The sequence below is a fragment of the Cetorhinus maximus genome, chromosome 1 (genome assembly GCF_964194155.1).
Source record: "Cetorhinus maximus chromosome 1, sCetMax3.hap1.1, whole genome shotgun sequence".
In the NCBI taxonomy this organism is placed as follows: domain Eukaryota; kingdom Metazoa; phylum Chordata; class Chondrichthyes; order Lamniformes; family Cetorhinidae; genus Cetorhinus; species Cetorhinus maximus.
This window is the reverse complement of record NC_135879.1, coordinates 66,421,887-66,438,516: the sequence shown is the minus strand read 5'-3', so window position 1 is coordinate 66,438,516 and position 16,630 is coordinate 66,421,887. Positions and strand designations below refer to the sequence as shown.

Genomic DNA, 16,630 nt, shown 5'->3' with positions numbered 1-16,630 from the left:
GACAAAAGATTGCACTGGGTCGCTGCTGAGGTTCTGAGTCTCCCGCTTAGGGAGGGCGGTCAGGCGCTAGTGTGCCTACGCACACAGGTGGCGACTTTCCGACTTCAGACCCTGCAGTGATACCTTTACGTTGAGCGGCCTCCGAGATGGTGTGCCCTGGCGACGTATTTCTTCCGCCAGGTGCACGGCCTGAATTATCACGTGCTGCTCCTGTTTATAGAGCAGAGGGGCCTCGGTGGCTCCTTACAGGCGTTGCCTGTCTTTTACCAGGACCTGATCAAAGTCTGGAACATGGTCGCCTCGCGACGCAGCTCTCCCCCGTCAGGAGTGGCGGCTATCGTCAGAGAGCCGCTGCACAGGAATCCGCCCCTCCGTCCTTTTCAGTGGCTGGTGGAGAGGAGGGCTGTGGCTGCCGGGGTGACCAGGATCGGGGACGTGCGGGGTGGCGGAGGACTGGGCTGGATGCTCCCGCAGGAATTGGCGCGTCGCTCGTCTGTGAGTGTCCAGCTTGCAGCCGATGCCATCCAAGACCTAAGGACGGTCGTGCTCGGACCTGATGTAATTTTAGATCTTGAGGTGGCCCAGGTGCGCGGTGGTCTTGCTGCTGAACGTTCCCCTGTTCGGACGGAATTCCACATTGGCCCCAAGCCCCGAACCCTCCCTCGGGTGCCGGTGCCCTGCAATATGAGCCGCCTCGGGGACATTCCCTCTGTGCCATTTGGCATGGCGTGGAGGAGCTTTCTGTACGGCCTGCTGCTGCACACCTTCCATCTTCTCGCCCTCGTCCGCCGCCCGGACACGCCCTGGCGTGCCTTGTTGCTGTCCGGTGGCGGAGGTCCCCAATGGGAGGCCCTCTACGGAGGTGTCCTCCCACTTTCTATCGGGGACCTGGGTTGGAGGGTGTTGCACGCAGCAGTCCCCTATAATCGAAGAATGTATAGGTTCACGGACTCCCACGATACCTGCCCTTTTTGTGGTCTTGTGGAGTCCGTGGACCATGCTTATATAGGGTGTGGTAGGCTGCACTCCCTTTTCAGTTTTTTAAAAAACCTTTTATTAATGTTTTGTTTGCACTTCAGTCCCACGCTCCTGATCTACGGACACCCGGTGCAGAAGGGGGTCGGGAAGGAGGAGCACCTCCTGATGAACCTGCTCCTGGGCCTGGCCATGTTGGCCATTAACAGGTCCAGGCAGCGGGCAATCGAGGGGGGCGTCCCGCCCAATTGTTTGTCCCTCTTCCGCGGCTATGTTTGCGGCCGGGTGTCCCTGGACAGGGAGCACGCGGTGTCTGTCGGCACTCTCGAGGCCTTCCGTGCTCGGTGGGCACCGCGGGGACTGGGGTGTTTTATTGACCCCTTTAATCACATTTTTGTTTAATATTTGTAAGTTTCCTTTAAACTTTGTCCTTAGTTTTACAGCTGACCTGACTTAGGGGCTGTGCTTGATTTATCCCTTATTTTGTTTATTTAGTTTAATTGGTTGACTCCTAAAAGAGTTACATATTCTTGACCAGGGTCGAGTGCTGGTCATAAATCAACTGATTGCTGCCACGCTGTGGTACAGGTTGGTCATTTTAACCCCTCCTCTGGTTTTTGTCACGAAAATCCAGAGAATGCTAGTCGACTTCTTCTGGGACAAAAGATTGCACTGGGTCGCCGCTGAGGTTCTGAGTCTCCCGCTTAGGGAGGGCGGTCAGGCGCTAGTGTGCCTTCGCACACAGGTGGCGACCTTCCGCCTTCAGGCCCTGCAGCGATACCTTTACTTCGAGCCCCCTCCGAGATGGTGTGCCCTGGCGACATATTTCTTCCGGCAGGTGCACGGCCTGAACTATGACGCGCAGCTCCTGTTTATAGAGCAGAGGAACCTCGGTGGCTCCTTACAGGCGTTGCCCGTCTTTTACCAGGACCTGATCAAAGTCTGGAACATGGTTGCCTCGCAACGCATCTCTCCCCCGTCAGGAGTAGCGGCTCTCGTCAGAGAGCCGCTGCTCAGAAATCCGCCCCTCCGTCCTTTTCAGTGGCTGGTGGAGAAGAGAGCTGTGGCTGCCGGGGTGGCCAGGATCGGGGACATGCTGTGTGGCGGAGGAGTGCGCTGGATGTTCCCGCAGGAGTTGGCGCGTCGTGTGTCTGTGAGTGTCCGGCTCGTGACCGATGCCATCCAAGACCTAAGGACAGTCGTGCTCGGACCCGACGTAATTTTAGGTCTTCAGGTGGCCCAGGTGCACGGTGGTCTTCCGCCTGAACGTTCCCCTGTTCGGACGGAATTCCACATTGTCCCCAAGCCCCGAACCCACCCTCGGGTGTCGGTGCCCCGCAATATGAGCCGCCTCGGGGACATGCCCTCCGTGTCATTTGGCACGGCGTGGAGGAGCTTTCTGTATGGACTGCTGCTGCACACCTTTCACTTTCTTGCCCTCGCCCGCCGCCCGGACACGCCCTGGCGTGCCTTGTTGCCGTCCAGCGGCGGAGGTCCCCGTTGGGAGGCCCTCTACAGTGGTGTCCTCCCACTTTCCATCGGGGACCTAGGGTGGAGGGTGTTGCACGCAGCAGTCCCCTACAATTGAAGGATGTGTAGGTTCACGGACTCCCAGGATACCTGCCCTTTTTGTGGTCTTGTGGAGTCCGTGGACCATGCTTATATAGGGTGTTGTAGGCTGCACCCCCTTTTTAGTTTCTTGAAAAACCTTTTACTGTTGTTTTGTTTGCACTTCAGCCCTACGCTCCTGGTCCACGGGCACCCGGTGCAAAGGGGGCCGGGAGGGAGGAGGACATCCTTGTGTACCTGCTCCTGGGCCTGTCCAAGTTGGCCATTAACAGGTCCAGGCAGCAGGCCATTGAGGGGGTTGTCCCACCCGACTGTCTGCCCCTCTTCCGCGGCTACGTTGTCGGCCTGGTGTCCCTGGAGAGGGAGCATGCGGTGCCTATCGGTATCATTGAGGCCGTCCGTGTTCGGTGGCCACTGCGGGGACTGGGGTGCTTTATAGACCCTTTTGATCACATTTTGATTTAATGTTTGCAAGTTTCCTTTGAATTTTGTCTTTTGTTTTTGCAGTTTCCCTTTAAGGGGCTGCCTTTCATTTTGTCCCTGATCTTGTTAATTTAGTTTATTTGGTTGACTCAAAAGAGTTACGTCTTAACCTTCCCAACCCTGCCTTTGTGCTTCCCGACCATCCATAGCAGAAGTGGAGGAAGCCTGCTGACTGCTACTGCCTGTGATGACCTTGACGGGCGCCCTCAGGACGGCTGAGACCTGGAGGGTCCCGGCCTGCTTTCCAGGTCCTGCTGTGTGGCAGTGGCACCCTCCTCGAGCTGTGGAGCTGGAGTACCTGGGGTCACAGGAAGAGGGAATTCGGATGGGCTGGACACTCCCGGAGTCACCTGGGTGGAAGGCCCCGGGCTGTGCACCTGCTGATCCTCCTCACTATAGGTACCCAAGGACCTCTGGCTGACTCCTTGAGGAGAAGGGGAAGCTGGAGTGGGATCAAGCTGCCCCGCACCCCTCTCGCATACATACTGTTGGAGGTCAACTAGGGCGTCAGCAATGGAGTTCAGCCCATGCAGCAGTGCAGGAGTGACGTCCTGAACTAAGGTCTCTATGGCGGCTGCCACCCTACCAGTGTTGACCTCGGTGCGTTGCAATGCCGGCGCGATCACCTCAGCTTGAAGGCGGACGGACTCCTCCATCGTGCATTGCAATCTGAGAAGTGTAGCGGACATCCCTTCCTGATGTTCCTTAGTTTGCCTTTGCAGCTCCAGCAACTGAGAAATGACCGAGTCCAGAGACTCGTTATCTGACTCAGACTCAGCAAATATCTGGCCTCCTGCAGTCGTCCAAGTGCCAGGAACCTGGAAAGTCCCTGCCACAGCCTGCCGTGGATCAAACAGAGTGATGTGCTCACCAAATTGTGATCCCGAGGCTACTGTAAAGCTAGGTCCCACTGAGGTTTGTGTCTCTGTGCTGGTGGAGGATGCGGGTGAGCGCTGTGACGGGAACTCAAGTAGGGTGCCTTTAGATTCCTCTTCAGAGGTTTCTTTGGGGCTTGATTGGTGGCCCTGGGTTGTGGACTCCATCGGCTGTTTCCCAGGTCTGCGTGTGAAAGTACAGAGAGATCATTAGTGCATGGCAGTGGCCTGTGAAACAGGACACATCACTCATGGCATGGTTATCTGATGGATGTTGCACTGCTGGATCCTCACTTGGGAGAACACCGCCGACCTCACTGTCAGCACAGGAACGGTCCAGATTCTCTCCGGCCAGCTGGATGGCTCTGTTTTCAAAGTTCGCGAGGGACTTGATTTCAGGCATTCCCCCACCAGTCTGCAACCTCTCCCTCTTGTGTGCCAGCTTGTCCTACATGAATAGAGATGGAGAGAATGTAAGCAGGATGCCTGCCAGGCCAGATGATAAGTATGCCTGACATGTGTGATTGGGTGGTCCCTTGGACGGGATGAAGACAATGAAGGTGTGTGTGAGAGAATGAATGGTGATGTCCCTTAAACTAGCAGTGAGTGAGCGCCCTGTGGATGTGAGATGGGTTTGTGAATGTGTGAGTTACGAGTGATGAGAAGAGTGAATTCCCTGGCGAAATGGAGGAAATTGTTCATCCTCTTGTAGTACTGGCTGGCTGTCCTCTTTTTCAGGGCGTTTGTGCTAACCACTACTGCTACTACCTCCCAAGCCGGGTTAGTGAGGTTGCTGCCCATTCTGTGGCCAGAGCGGGGCTAGAGGACATCACAGCGAGTCTCTACGGCGTCCAAACGGTTCTCGAGGGATGCATCATTAAACCTGGGGGCTGCAGTCTTTTTGCCTTTTGAGGCCATTTTTAGCAGTCCTGGGCTAGAAGCATTGAGAGGTGTGCGTGCGGCTACACTTTAAATATGGTGCAGCACAATGATGGCATGGCAGGCAAATGAGAGCCTGCCTGCCTTAGAAATGGTGTGTCTCCTGGGAATGCATAATTAATGCGGCGGGTTTGGGACGCTATGTCGTGAGAAGCTGCCATTGCTGCCAGCGGGTAAGATGTCGTTTTCCCTGCCAGCTGCCGCACTTAGTGCAACTCTGGGACAATTCCGCCCTCTGTAACATACCCTATCCCCATCCAGCCACTGAGTATGCTAACACCCTGCACCCTCCCCCCAGTCATGTGTCTTTTGAGTGCAACCTTACCCACTCATACTCCCCAGTTCAGCCCTTGCCTTGCAGCCCCTTCCCATGCCTGAGACCCGTTTCCTTACTCCCCCAATACAGCCCTAGTCCTACCCTCCCCCTGCCTGAGGCCAGTTCCCACCCTTCCTCAGTACAGCCCTAACCCTGCAGCCAATTAAAAGTTACATCTGCTTTATCTCTGGTTTGGTAGGTAGAGACTTGCCTCTGAAACCCCCCCACGGAAAGTGATGTGGTGCTGCCTGCAAAGCCTGGCACAGATTACCACGAATGGTACGCGATGTAATATAGGGAAATGAACCTTGAAGGAGTCCTTATAATGAGATGCAAATTTATTGAAATGACATATCCAACGTGCCACAGTCGGACATGTGGCCCACCATTGAAGGCTGCAGCACACAATTGTGAACTGGTTTTGCGTAAAACCAATTTTTGGCCGCCTTGCAATATTTTCCACTCCCGCCCACCATGACGCCTGCTGCAAACGGGAACGGAAAATCTCAGACAGTAATCAATGACTAGCTTGTTTCTTGAGGGTGATTAGCACTAGGCATTTCAGCATTGTGTTTTCCTAGAAGGAGCAAAAGAACAAACAGAATTCAGAAGAATATTGAGAGAGCCTTTACCCATCAACAACGAAAAAGGTTCCAGGGTACCAGGTCAGGAGTAGGTATGAATAAAATAACATTCAACATGAGTATTCAGCTAATTACAGGGTGGGGAATTCTTACAACAGCTGGCTGCCCATTCGTTTGAAACACAGGCAACGTACAGTGAAAAATTTGATTGGAGTTGTGTGCACCTATTTGCCTGCCTGAATTAAATTTTAGGCAGGTCTTTGAATGCATGCATTCCTGCCCAAAACAGGCAGGAGGCAGCTGTTTATTTTGTAAATCGGGATTCTGCAGCTGGAGATAAAAAGTTAAAAAAATCTCAAACCCACCCCATCCCACTTCCAACCTGCCCACATCGGCTTTAACGGAATTGGGCAACGAGTTCATCCTCAGGAGGCGGATTGGTCACTGAAATCCTTTAAGGAGGCTAGGCATCTTCATTTTAACTGGAGTTTTATTTTTAAACCCATGAAGGCCAGGTTTCCAGGGGCTTGGGAGTCAGGTGGAAAGATGAGCTGGATCCTTCAGGTAAGTGTATTTACAAAACAGCTTATGAGCCAGGAAGAGCAGGAATGTTTCCCCTCCTCCCCAAATTTAGCTATTTACAGATCCAGTGATCAGACCCCTTGATCTCCGACCTCCATCTCCATCCCCGCTGCTATGATCTCCAAATACTCAGCCCAGGATCTCCCAACTTCTCTCACTCCAACCCCACGATTGCCTCCTCTCCTCAGCTGCTTCCTGCTCAAATGACAAACTTGTTGAGAACATTATATGATTGTTCTGCAGTTAATTACAAGACACTTGGTATACCTCTGCTTCTAGGCGGGTCCCTTCTCCAGAAATCCATACCTTTGCTCTAACAACTCAAGTAATTGGAGTGGGATTTCTAAGCATGGCAAGGAATTTTGGTCAAGAAAGATAGGATCCCAGCTAGAAATGGGGTAACTGCTAGAGTCTATTATAAAAGACGTTGGAACAGAACACTGGGAAAGTATTAATGGGATTAGACAAAGTCAGCATTGGTTTATGAAAGTGAAATCATGCTTAACTAATCTACTGGAGATTTTTGCGGATGTAACTAGTAGAATAGATAAGGGAGAACAGGTGGATGTGGTGTATTTGGATTTCAGGAAGGCTCTTGATAAGATCCCACATAAGAGGCTAGTGGGCAAAATTAAAGCACATGGGATTGGGGGTAATATACTGGCGTGGATTGAGAATTGGTTGACAGACCGGAAACAGAGAGTGGGAATAAATGGCTCTTTTTCCGGGTGGCAGATGGTGACTAATGGTGCACCGCAGGGATCAGTGCTTGGCCTCAGCTATTCACGATATATATAAATGACTTGGATGAGGGAACCAAATGCAATATTTCCAAGTTTGCTGATGACACAAAACTGGTCGGGGTTATGAGGAGGATGCAAGGAGGCTTCAGGGTGATTTAGACAAGTTGTGAGTGTGGGCAAACACATGACAGATGCAGAATAACGTGGATAAATGTGAAGTTATATGCTTCGTTGTGAAAAACAGAAAGGCAGAGTATTATTTAAATAGTGATATATTGGGAAATGTGGATGTACAAAGGGATCTGGGTGTCCTTGTACACCAGTGAATGAAAGTAAACAGGCAGGTGCAGCAAGCAATTAGGAAGGCAAATGGTACTTCATTGCAAGAGGGTTTGAGTTCAGAAGTAGGGATGTCTTATTGCAGTTATACAGGGCCTTGGTGAGACCACACCTGGAGTATTGTGTGCAGTTTTGGTCTCCCTACCTAAGAAGGGATGTACTTGCCATAGAGGGATTGCAGCGAAGGTTCACTAGGCTGGGGATGGCAGGACTGTCGTATGAGGAGAGATTGGTTCGACTGGGCCTGTATTCACTAGAGTTTAGAAGAATGAGAGGAGATCTGATTGAAATGTATAAAATTTTAACAGGGCTGGACAGACTGGATGCAGGGAGGATATTTCCCCTAGTTGGGGAGCCACAGTCTCAGGATACAGGGCAGGCCATTTTGAACTGAGATGAGGAAAAATTTCTTCACTCAGAGGGTGGTCACCCTGTGGAATTCTCTATCACAGAAGGCTGTGGAGGTTGGGTCACTGAGTATATTCAAGAAAGAAATTGATAGATTTTTGGATGTTCGTGGCATCAAACGGTATAGAGAGAAAGCAGGAATATGGTGTTGAGATAGAGGGTCAGTCATGATCATATTGAATAGCGGAGCAGGCTCGAAGGGCCGATTACCTACTCTTGCTCCTAGTTGCTATGGAAGCCAGCTTGATTGACAGCCTTGGCTAATTATAAGAACCTACGAACATAAGAAATGGGAACAGAAGTATACCATTTGCCCCCTCGAGCCTGCTCTGCCGTTTATTCACGGTTGATTTTCTACTTCAATTTGACTATCCTGCCCACTCCCCAAATCCCTTGATTCCCTGAGAATTCAAAAATCTATCAATCTCAGCCTTGACTATATTAAACACCAGGAGACACAGGAACAGGCTTTGATCATTTATTCAAACATAAACAGGGAGAGTCTTCCTTAGGCCGTCTAAGACAGTACCCTGTTAGCGCATACAAAAGTCATTCCTTATATACAAATTTAGTCACGTAGCCTTGTGGCTACACAATTCTTATTCTTATCAACTTATAATCACGTGCTCAGTAGATGTCTCCAGCCCTTCTGTTGTTACATTTACTAGACCTTGTTCTCACATGTGCATGACCTTCCACATCTTACTGATTGTGCAGCCCGGCCATATTCCGCTTTCAGCAACCACTCCCTGGCCTTGCTCTTCATTCTAGTAGCTTGTTTGTCGTGTCTCGAATGCATCTGATGAGTCTGCCTTCTAATCCATATGTTATTTCTTACTTAAGACATTTAACTAACGTTTTCAACCCTTTCACAACAATAGAACATACGCAACCCTCTGAGGTAGAGGATTCCAAAGACGATGGGTGAGTGGGGGAATTGTTGAACAGAGCAGTTGTAGGAATGGGGGTGATTGTGGGGTGTCAGAGACAGATAGGGGATAGAGATGGCGTGTTTGGTGAAGATTGATGGGTTTGGTGATCATGGGGGAGGCATGATCACAGGAAGGGAGGCAGATTAGCTTGGGGTGCTGGAAGAAAGAATTCCTGCTCCTTCTGACCTACAAGCAATGTTGGAAAGACACTTAGCCCTTCCACATAGCTGTCCTCGCCTCCCTTTAGGTGTTTGATTTTTAATGTTTGGGAAACCCATACGACCAGAATCAAATTTAAAATGGAGACAAATTTGAAGCATACAGACTCATTAAAATATTTATATAACCAACTCACCTCTTGAGAGATCTGTTGCCTACCTCCATTAAAACTGGAAGTGGGCAGATTGGGTTCAGATTTGAGCTTTTAAAAATGTTTACACCCACCCAACCCAAACAAACTCGTTTTTGGAGGTTAAAAATTTCCTCTTCATGTTAATGCTGCATATTAGGAATGCTATCTAGAAAGTGGGGTAAGGCAGTAGTGAGGCAGAAATGTACACACATACAGACAGCTGCACTTTGCTCAAGCAATCTATATTGAAGATGGTTGCCCTGGTGTTGTAAGGGGAACTTTAAGTCAATTAACTTTTATTGCGATTGATTTGTAACATTTAAGTTTAAAAATCCATACATTGTTAATATTCATTTTAAGGGCCACTTTTTTTGTTACTTCCAGATCTGAATTCTGCACTCATTTATGAGATTTTACCAGGAGCTGGATATGATGCATTCAAAATAAACCCCAAAACTGGCATCATCACTACAACACAAGTATTGGATAGAGAAATGCAAGAATATTTTGGCATTAAAGGTAAGAAGCACTACAGTTCTGCTATTTAATTGGTTGTATTTACAAAATAAACCATTTTCTCTTTTGTGTCAATTATAGAATAAATGTAGAATTATTCTCTGCTTAAATAATAATTAGTTAAAAAGGTGAACTTAAAAGCAGAACAGAAAGTTGTTCAGAATTTTTCACAGAACAGAAATTAACTAATTTAAAGGCACACCAAAATTGGTTCAATGTATTTAACCTATTTGAAATGGTGCATCATAATATTAGTGGTATTAGAATATAAATTATTTCTAGTACTGTATATCTATGAGTATTTTTTTAATCAGCTAAAGAAGCATCAATATTAAGATGGCTGTTGCAGTTTCTAGAATAACTATGCTATGCATGTTACATGATAGTTTTGGTCCGAGACAGTGGAACCCCTTCATTATCTGACACAACTACAATCATGATGACTGTACTGGATGAAAATGACCACCAGCCTGAATTCATGCCTCCTTTACATGAGCTGCATATTTCAGAGAATATGGAACCAGGGATTATTCATACAGCCATGGCTTTGGACATGGATGCAGGGGACAATGGTCTTGTTAGATATAAAATTATTGGTAAGCTAAGACTTCTATTTTATATATTACAAATGTATAAGTGAATCATGCACTGATTAGTTAATTGGAGAACAGACAAAAACATATAGTGTGCATTTTCAGCGGGTATTGTCCACCATAATTTTGACAGAGGAACCTCGGAATCCCCAGAAAATATTGAAAATATTTTTCATGCTGTTCTTCCAATATGTCTGTGGCTTTTCCACCAAAGTTACAGTGTTTCCAACTCACGAGAACCAACCTAGATATTCACCTCGACATAGTTATTGGTATTGTATTACTCATTAGTTTTTTTTTTCTATTTGTGGGGATCAAAGAATCGTAGAAGTTAACAGCAGAGAATTGTGCCTATGTTGGCTCTGTAATAGAGCAATCTTAAACTGATCCAACTGTTGTGTTTTGTCTCTGCAGCCTGCATCATGCGCTGCTTCAAATAATTGTCCACTTTTCCTTGAAAGATGTGATAGTCTCTGCCTCAACTACTCCCTGTGGCAAAACAGTCAACAATCCAATTCTGAGTAGAGATACTGCCACTCACTCTCTTAATTTTAAATTGATATTCCCTTGTCACTGATTCCCAACCAGAAGACATAGCCTTTCTCTTATCTCCCTATTAAAATCCGTCATAATTTCAAAACACCAATTGAATTTCCTTTATTGCTTTGGTGTAAAAAGCCCTAGTGCGGGATTTTCTGGTCCTGCCAAAGGCAATGGACTTGTAGCTGGCTTGCCACAGCGGGACCCACCGCAATGGGGCCAGAAAATCCCGGCCCTGGAATCTCATCTCTTGTAATAACTAGGTTTCCCACTCATGCCATTATCCAGATGAGTCTACACATTCTTACTACTCTATTCCTTACTATGCTTTCTAAAATGAAGTTCACAAAACTGCATGTAGTACCTTAACTGTGGCTATTGCTGTGTAAAAGTTGATTCATTCCTTCTTTACTCTTGTACACCACATCCTTTTTATAAACCCCATAATGCTGTTCGACTTTTTTGTTGCTTTATTTACCTGCAATTACACATTCAGAAAATTATGTAACTGAATGTTTAGGACTCTGTTCATCCATATACATCAACATTTTTTCAGTGTTTATATACTCCTATCCCTTGTTTTTACAAAATGAGTTTCCTCAGACACTTCCACATCAAATTGCATTTGACACTTATCTACCTAGTCCGTTAATATGTTTGTATGCTCCTGAAATCTTTTAAGGTCCCCTTTTCTATTCATCTGTAGTTTGTAAAGATCTGCCATTATCCCTACACATCTCATTTACTGTATTCCCTTTATCCAGTCAGCCACTACTTCAAAAAATCTCTTCTAAATTTGTCAAATAGAAAATGCCTAATAAGTTCATGCTCCTGGCCTTCATTAACACGTGCATTTATTTCTGTGTACTGACTAATATGACATGGCATTGTGGGGGTCCATTTTGACATTCTGGTGGTTGCCCATGCCTGTGCAAACAGGCCCCTGCAATTTTGAGGCTAGGGCCTCATTTCAATCAGGACAGTGATTTGTGGATGCTAAATGGGTATCCCACAGTCCTTGGCTCACAGAAATGTTGGCTAACTGGAACACTGCAAGTAGTTTATGGGGGAGGGGGAGGTAAGGCTGAGAGTTGAGCCTGGGGTGCTCCTCTGAGATTCTCAAAAATAATTTCACGCTTACCTTTTCAGAGTTTCTTTGGCTCTATGGCCCATGAAACCGATTGGAAAGTGAACTGGAGATTCTCCGACCAATTGCAACCTAAAATGGCAGTCAGATTTGCATATTAAAAGGCCCTTAGTGCCTGAATCAAACAAGCATTTGGGGATCTGGTGGTAGATCCATTTCAAAATGGGGCCAGCCTTTCCTTCAACAGCACCTTTCAAACCCACAACCCCTACCATCTAGAAGTGTAAGGGCAGCAGATGCAAGTTCCCTCCAAGCCACACACCATCCTGACTTGGAACTATACCACCATTCCTTCACTGTCGCTGGGTCAAATTCGTGGAACTGCCTTCCTAACAGCACTCTGTGTGTTCCTATACCACATGGACTGCAGCAGTTCAAGAAGGTGGCTCAGCACTACCTGCTTGAGGGCAATAAACGCTGGCCTAGCCAGCAATGCCCACGTCCCATGAAAGAATAAATAAAACAAAATACAGATTTTTGGTAATTAAAATGGACTCCATGGATTCTGAAGGTTTGCCTTCAACTAGCCTTAGACAAACTGACTTATAGTTAACTGATTTATTGGTCTCTGCCCTCTTTGTGCAGGTGGTAATTTTACTGATACGTTCAAAATTGATTCTATTTCTGGAACGCTTGCTACAACTAGATGTTTGGACAAAGAAGAATTTAATAATCTTTCCCTTACTATAGAGGCTCATGACCTTGGCAGCCCACAAAGAACATCTAGTGCAGAGCTTTGGATTATTATCTTGGATGAAAATGATAATAGCCCAGTGTTTGAAAGAAATTATTATCATACGTTTGTGAATGAAGATGTTCCTATTGGATCAGGTATACTTCAGCTAATTGCTACTGACAAAGACGACGGCTCCAATGGAGAAATTACATACTCTCTAATTGATGATACTTTTGGAGCATTTACTATCAATGGTAACACTGGCATCATTGTAACAACAAATGAATTGGATAGAGAGACAAAATCACAATATGTCTTCAGAGCAGTGGCAAGTGACAACAGTATTCAAAGTCCAAGAAGTACCACAGTTAATGTAATGATACATATTGAAGATGTAAATGACAATTTTCCTATTTTTATGCAAAACCCAGTGATTGCACATGTTACTATGGACACTCAGATCAGCCATATTATCGCCACTGTGAAAGCTGTTGACAAGGATTTGGGACAATATGGCATTGTTACTTTCCAGATTTTGCAGCCTGATTCAGTATTTGCAGTGAATAACACCACAGGTGAAATTTACCTTAAAACACCATTATCCCAGAATCACTTACATACAGATCATCTGTCTGTTGTTGCAATGGATCAGGGTAATCCAGCTAGGTTGACCTCTGGGCTTGTGCTCATACACCAGCAAGTAGAAAAAAGAGGAATTTGGTTCAGTCGTAATGTATATGAGATCCCAATTCCTGAAAACATCAAATCAGGTGAGTAGCCCATCATGTTGTCTCCATTACTTCAGTAAGGATAGTCCATCTTGTAGTTGTATAATCCCTGCTCACAGGTTTAAATTTTCAAATTGTCTGCAGTCACACCAGCCTCTCTGTTTCCTGTATGGTTCTTTATTCAGTGGCTTTAGGGGACAATATTAACCCTACCCACACACCAGGAACGGGAGCTTTAAGACTTCCAAAGACTTCCTTGAAGGGGTCATAAACCACTTTCGGAAGAGCTAAGGTTGTGGCACCTGGCTACACAAGATATATCACAAACTGTCTTTTCTCATTTGTGCCAGCAATAATGATATTTACTGAGATACGTACCAGCAAAGATGGTTGTCCATTGGCAAAATATTATTTGGTATCACCAGACCAATATACATCACCTTCGTGAATAATAAAGGCCACATGCAGTGCTTGAAAGACGTTGATAATGAAGAAAAATTTTTATACTCACAGTTACACCTATTTCATATGCTTGAGAATGTGTTGGTCCGGATCTTATCAGTTTGGGCAGCGTAGGTACGGCAGGCAGAGTTTCTATTGGAAAAGTCAGAAGTCTGGGTTTCTCTGCATGCTCTGGAGTTTTGACATGTGTAGTTTTTCTTCGACAGGATCCCTGTCCAGAAGTCAGCCTGTTAGGAAATTTGGTTTCCAGATGGGCAGGAAGCAAGCTGCAGCCACTGCTAAGTCCCCTCCTGCTTCTAGTGGGAGCATTGGGGATAGGGGTTCCAATCCCTGACCGTGGGTATGAGGAATTTTAAGCAGAGGGGAGCTTTAGGGGAAGCACTTATCTTCTCTTCAGTGTTGTGCTTGCCTTTCTTCAGCTGCTGGATTTCACCAGCCCTTGGAAACCAAGCTGACCAGAGTTAAACATACAAAGCAAATTAAAGCAGAAGCTTCCAGGCCCATCAGAATATTTAACTGGCCACCACATCTGCTGGGAGAGGTTGGCTGCTTGCCCTTTGTTCCACCTCCATTAAACCCAGAAGTGGTGGATTGGAAACAAAAACAGAAAATACTGGAAGACCCCATCAGGTCTAGCAGCATCTGTGGAAAGAGAAACAAAAGTTAACATTTTGAGTCTGTAAGACCCTTCTTCAGAACTTTTCCAGCATTTTCTGTTTTTGTTTCAGATTTCCAGCATCCACAGTATTTTGCTTTTATCTTAGTGGGGGGTTGGGATTGGGTTTTTGGTGTTAATAGTTCATCGAACCCACCCATTTTAGAGGTTTAAGATCGAGCATATTATTACTGTATGAACATATGTAAGTAGTAATCACTGTCATGAAGAGACTAATGTTATTGGAAATTATTTTTTTGAAATAGAGTTTAGTGGTGTCTGTGTCTATGTGTGTTTATGTGTGTGTGTCTTAATTGGATTAAAGCCAACTGGTCTAGAGGCTTTGGTGTATAGAAAGAAGTAGGTTTGAAATGGTAATTAGATAAACATGGGGAAGTTTAGAAACATAAGTGTCAAGGGGGCAATTTGCATTTTTAAATAAAGCATTCAAAACAATGGGTGAAATCTTGCACATAGCTTGAAGACGCCAAGCAATGTGTTTATTTTTTCAGCTTAATAATAAAATTGATGGAGTCAAAGAATGTTATTGTTAGAAGAGGTAAAATTAAAAGCCTAGTAATACAATGGAAAATTTACATTCAAAGAGAAAGATATGTATAAAGGAGAAAGGAGATTGTGTGTAAGGCAGAGGCATTTTAAGATCAAATTGTGAGAAGCCTCTAGCCTGTAAACCTCAAGTCTGTCTGTAAGGACCCAGGGCTGAAAGAAACTCATTTTGAATGCGACTGTCCAGGGTATGCTGTGCCAGGTGTCTCTTTAAATTTTGTAGACATACGTATGTGCTTGTAATTTTTCTTGTTTTAATAAATGTTTAATTTAGTTATATGCAAAAAAACTCTTGCGAATCGGAGCCTTATTACTACTGAATTCAAAGCCTGCATCTCGAAGCATACAAATTGCAAAAAATGGGTTTTGATAGTTATTTCAGGTTTCCCTCTGGGATTTGAGCAACTCAGCCTTTACCATCGGCTGTATCATAATAATTACACATAATTCTACTAACTTTAGAAATGTGTTATCTATTCTTAATTCATATTGGAGCCATGTTATTAATACCCACTTTATTTTTTGTTACAAATGGGAGCTTTATCACAATATCGTGACTATCATAATATAAGAATTTCCACTAACATTTTTGCTAAATACCAGATTCCCTGTATGCTGACAAACACTGCTTATTTCACGATACAGGTATTATCAAGTGCAACATTTCCTCTAGAAAGCAACTCTGCAAGATTGGCTGCAACATTTTTAGAGTGCTGGTATCTTATTTTGTAATTGTGGGTTCTGTGTAACATTGTGTGAAAATCTGGCACTGGTACATGTGTACGCCTAAGAAAGCTGACATGAGCCGTTTGACAGGTTGGGGAGGGGATAATCTTGGTTGCATTTGCAGACGCTGTTTTAACAAGATTTGGCATAATTATAAGTTGTAGAAGTTCTATGCTGGCCAACCAATTCCAGTAATCCATCATTATTACAGCAGTAATTATTCTTTCATTGTACAGGCACAATGGTATTGAGTGTCGTGGCTCAAAACTACAGCACGAATGGAGAGCTAGTCATATACAGCATCTTTAGTGGGAATGAAAACAGAGCATTTCACATAGATTCAAATACTGGTGAGAGAAATTACTTATGTTTACCCTGCAATTTTGCAATACGTATGCACATTCCAGACTTAAACTGACATAAGAGTGGCAATTTTAACCTAACCCGTCCATTGGGAAATTGACTGGATCAGATGCGTGGGCTGAATTTTATACCCCACGGCAGGCAGGCGTGCGCCCAACCCGATTGGGCATAAAATTGTGTGAGAAGACGTCGGACAAGCGCCCCGATGTCATTGCGTGCTCACACAAAAGTCGGAAGTGCGCCTGCTGACAATTAAGAGGGCAATTAAGCCCATTAACGGCGCAATTGTCTCCGGTTTTTCATGGCCTGTCCAACCTTATGGTTGGTGGACGGGCAAATCGGCCAGGCAGCCTTTACATTTTTCATCAAACCCTGTCCAAGGGCGGGGTGAAATTTCCGTTATGAAATGAAAATAAAAATCTGTGGACAGCATTTTTATCAGCTTTATTTTCAGTGGCTGATTGTGATGCATGGACATTTTTTGCAGCTTTTTAAAACTTTATTTGATGATTTTCAGGTCTGCTGCTCCCTGAGGTAGCTGTCTGCCTTCAGGGAGCTTT

General features: G+C 45.6%; 1 protein-coding gene across 1 annotated transcript in view; it reads left to right on the top strand.

Moving 5' to 3' along the window:
* The window catches only part of dchs2 (dachsous cadherin-related 2), a 176,474-nt gene that overhangs the window by 123,970 nt on the left and 35,874 nt on the right, over positions 1–16,630 (top strand). The window contains exons 9-12 of the mRNA XM_078541170.1: positions 9,482–9,616; positions 10,000–10,209; positions 12,479–13,339; positions 15,944–16,057. Coding sequence (XP_078397296.1) covers positions 9,482–9,616; positions 10,000–10,209; positions 12,479–13,339; positions 15,944–16,057 — 1,320 coding nt within the window. The remainder of the gene's footprint in view (positions 1–9,481; positions 9,617–9,999; positions 10,210–12,478; positions 13,340–15,943; positions 16,058–16,630) is intronic.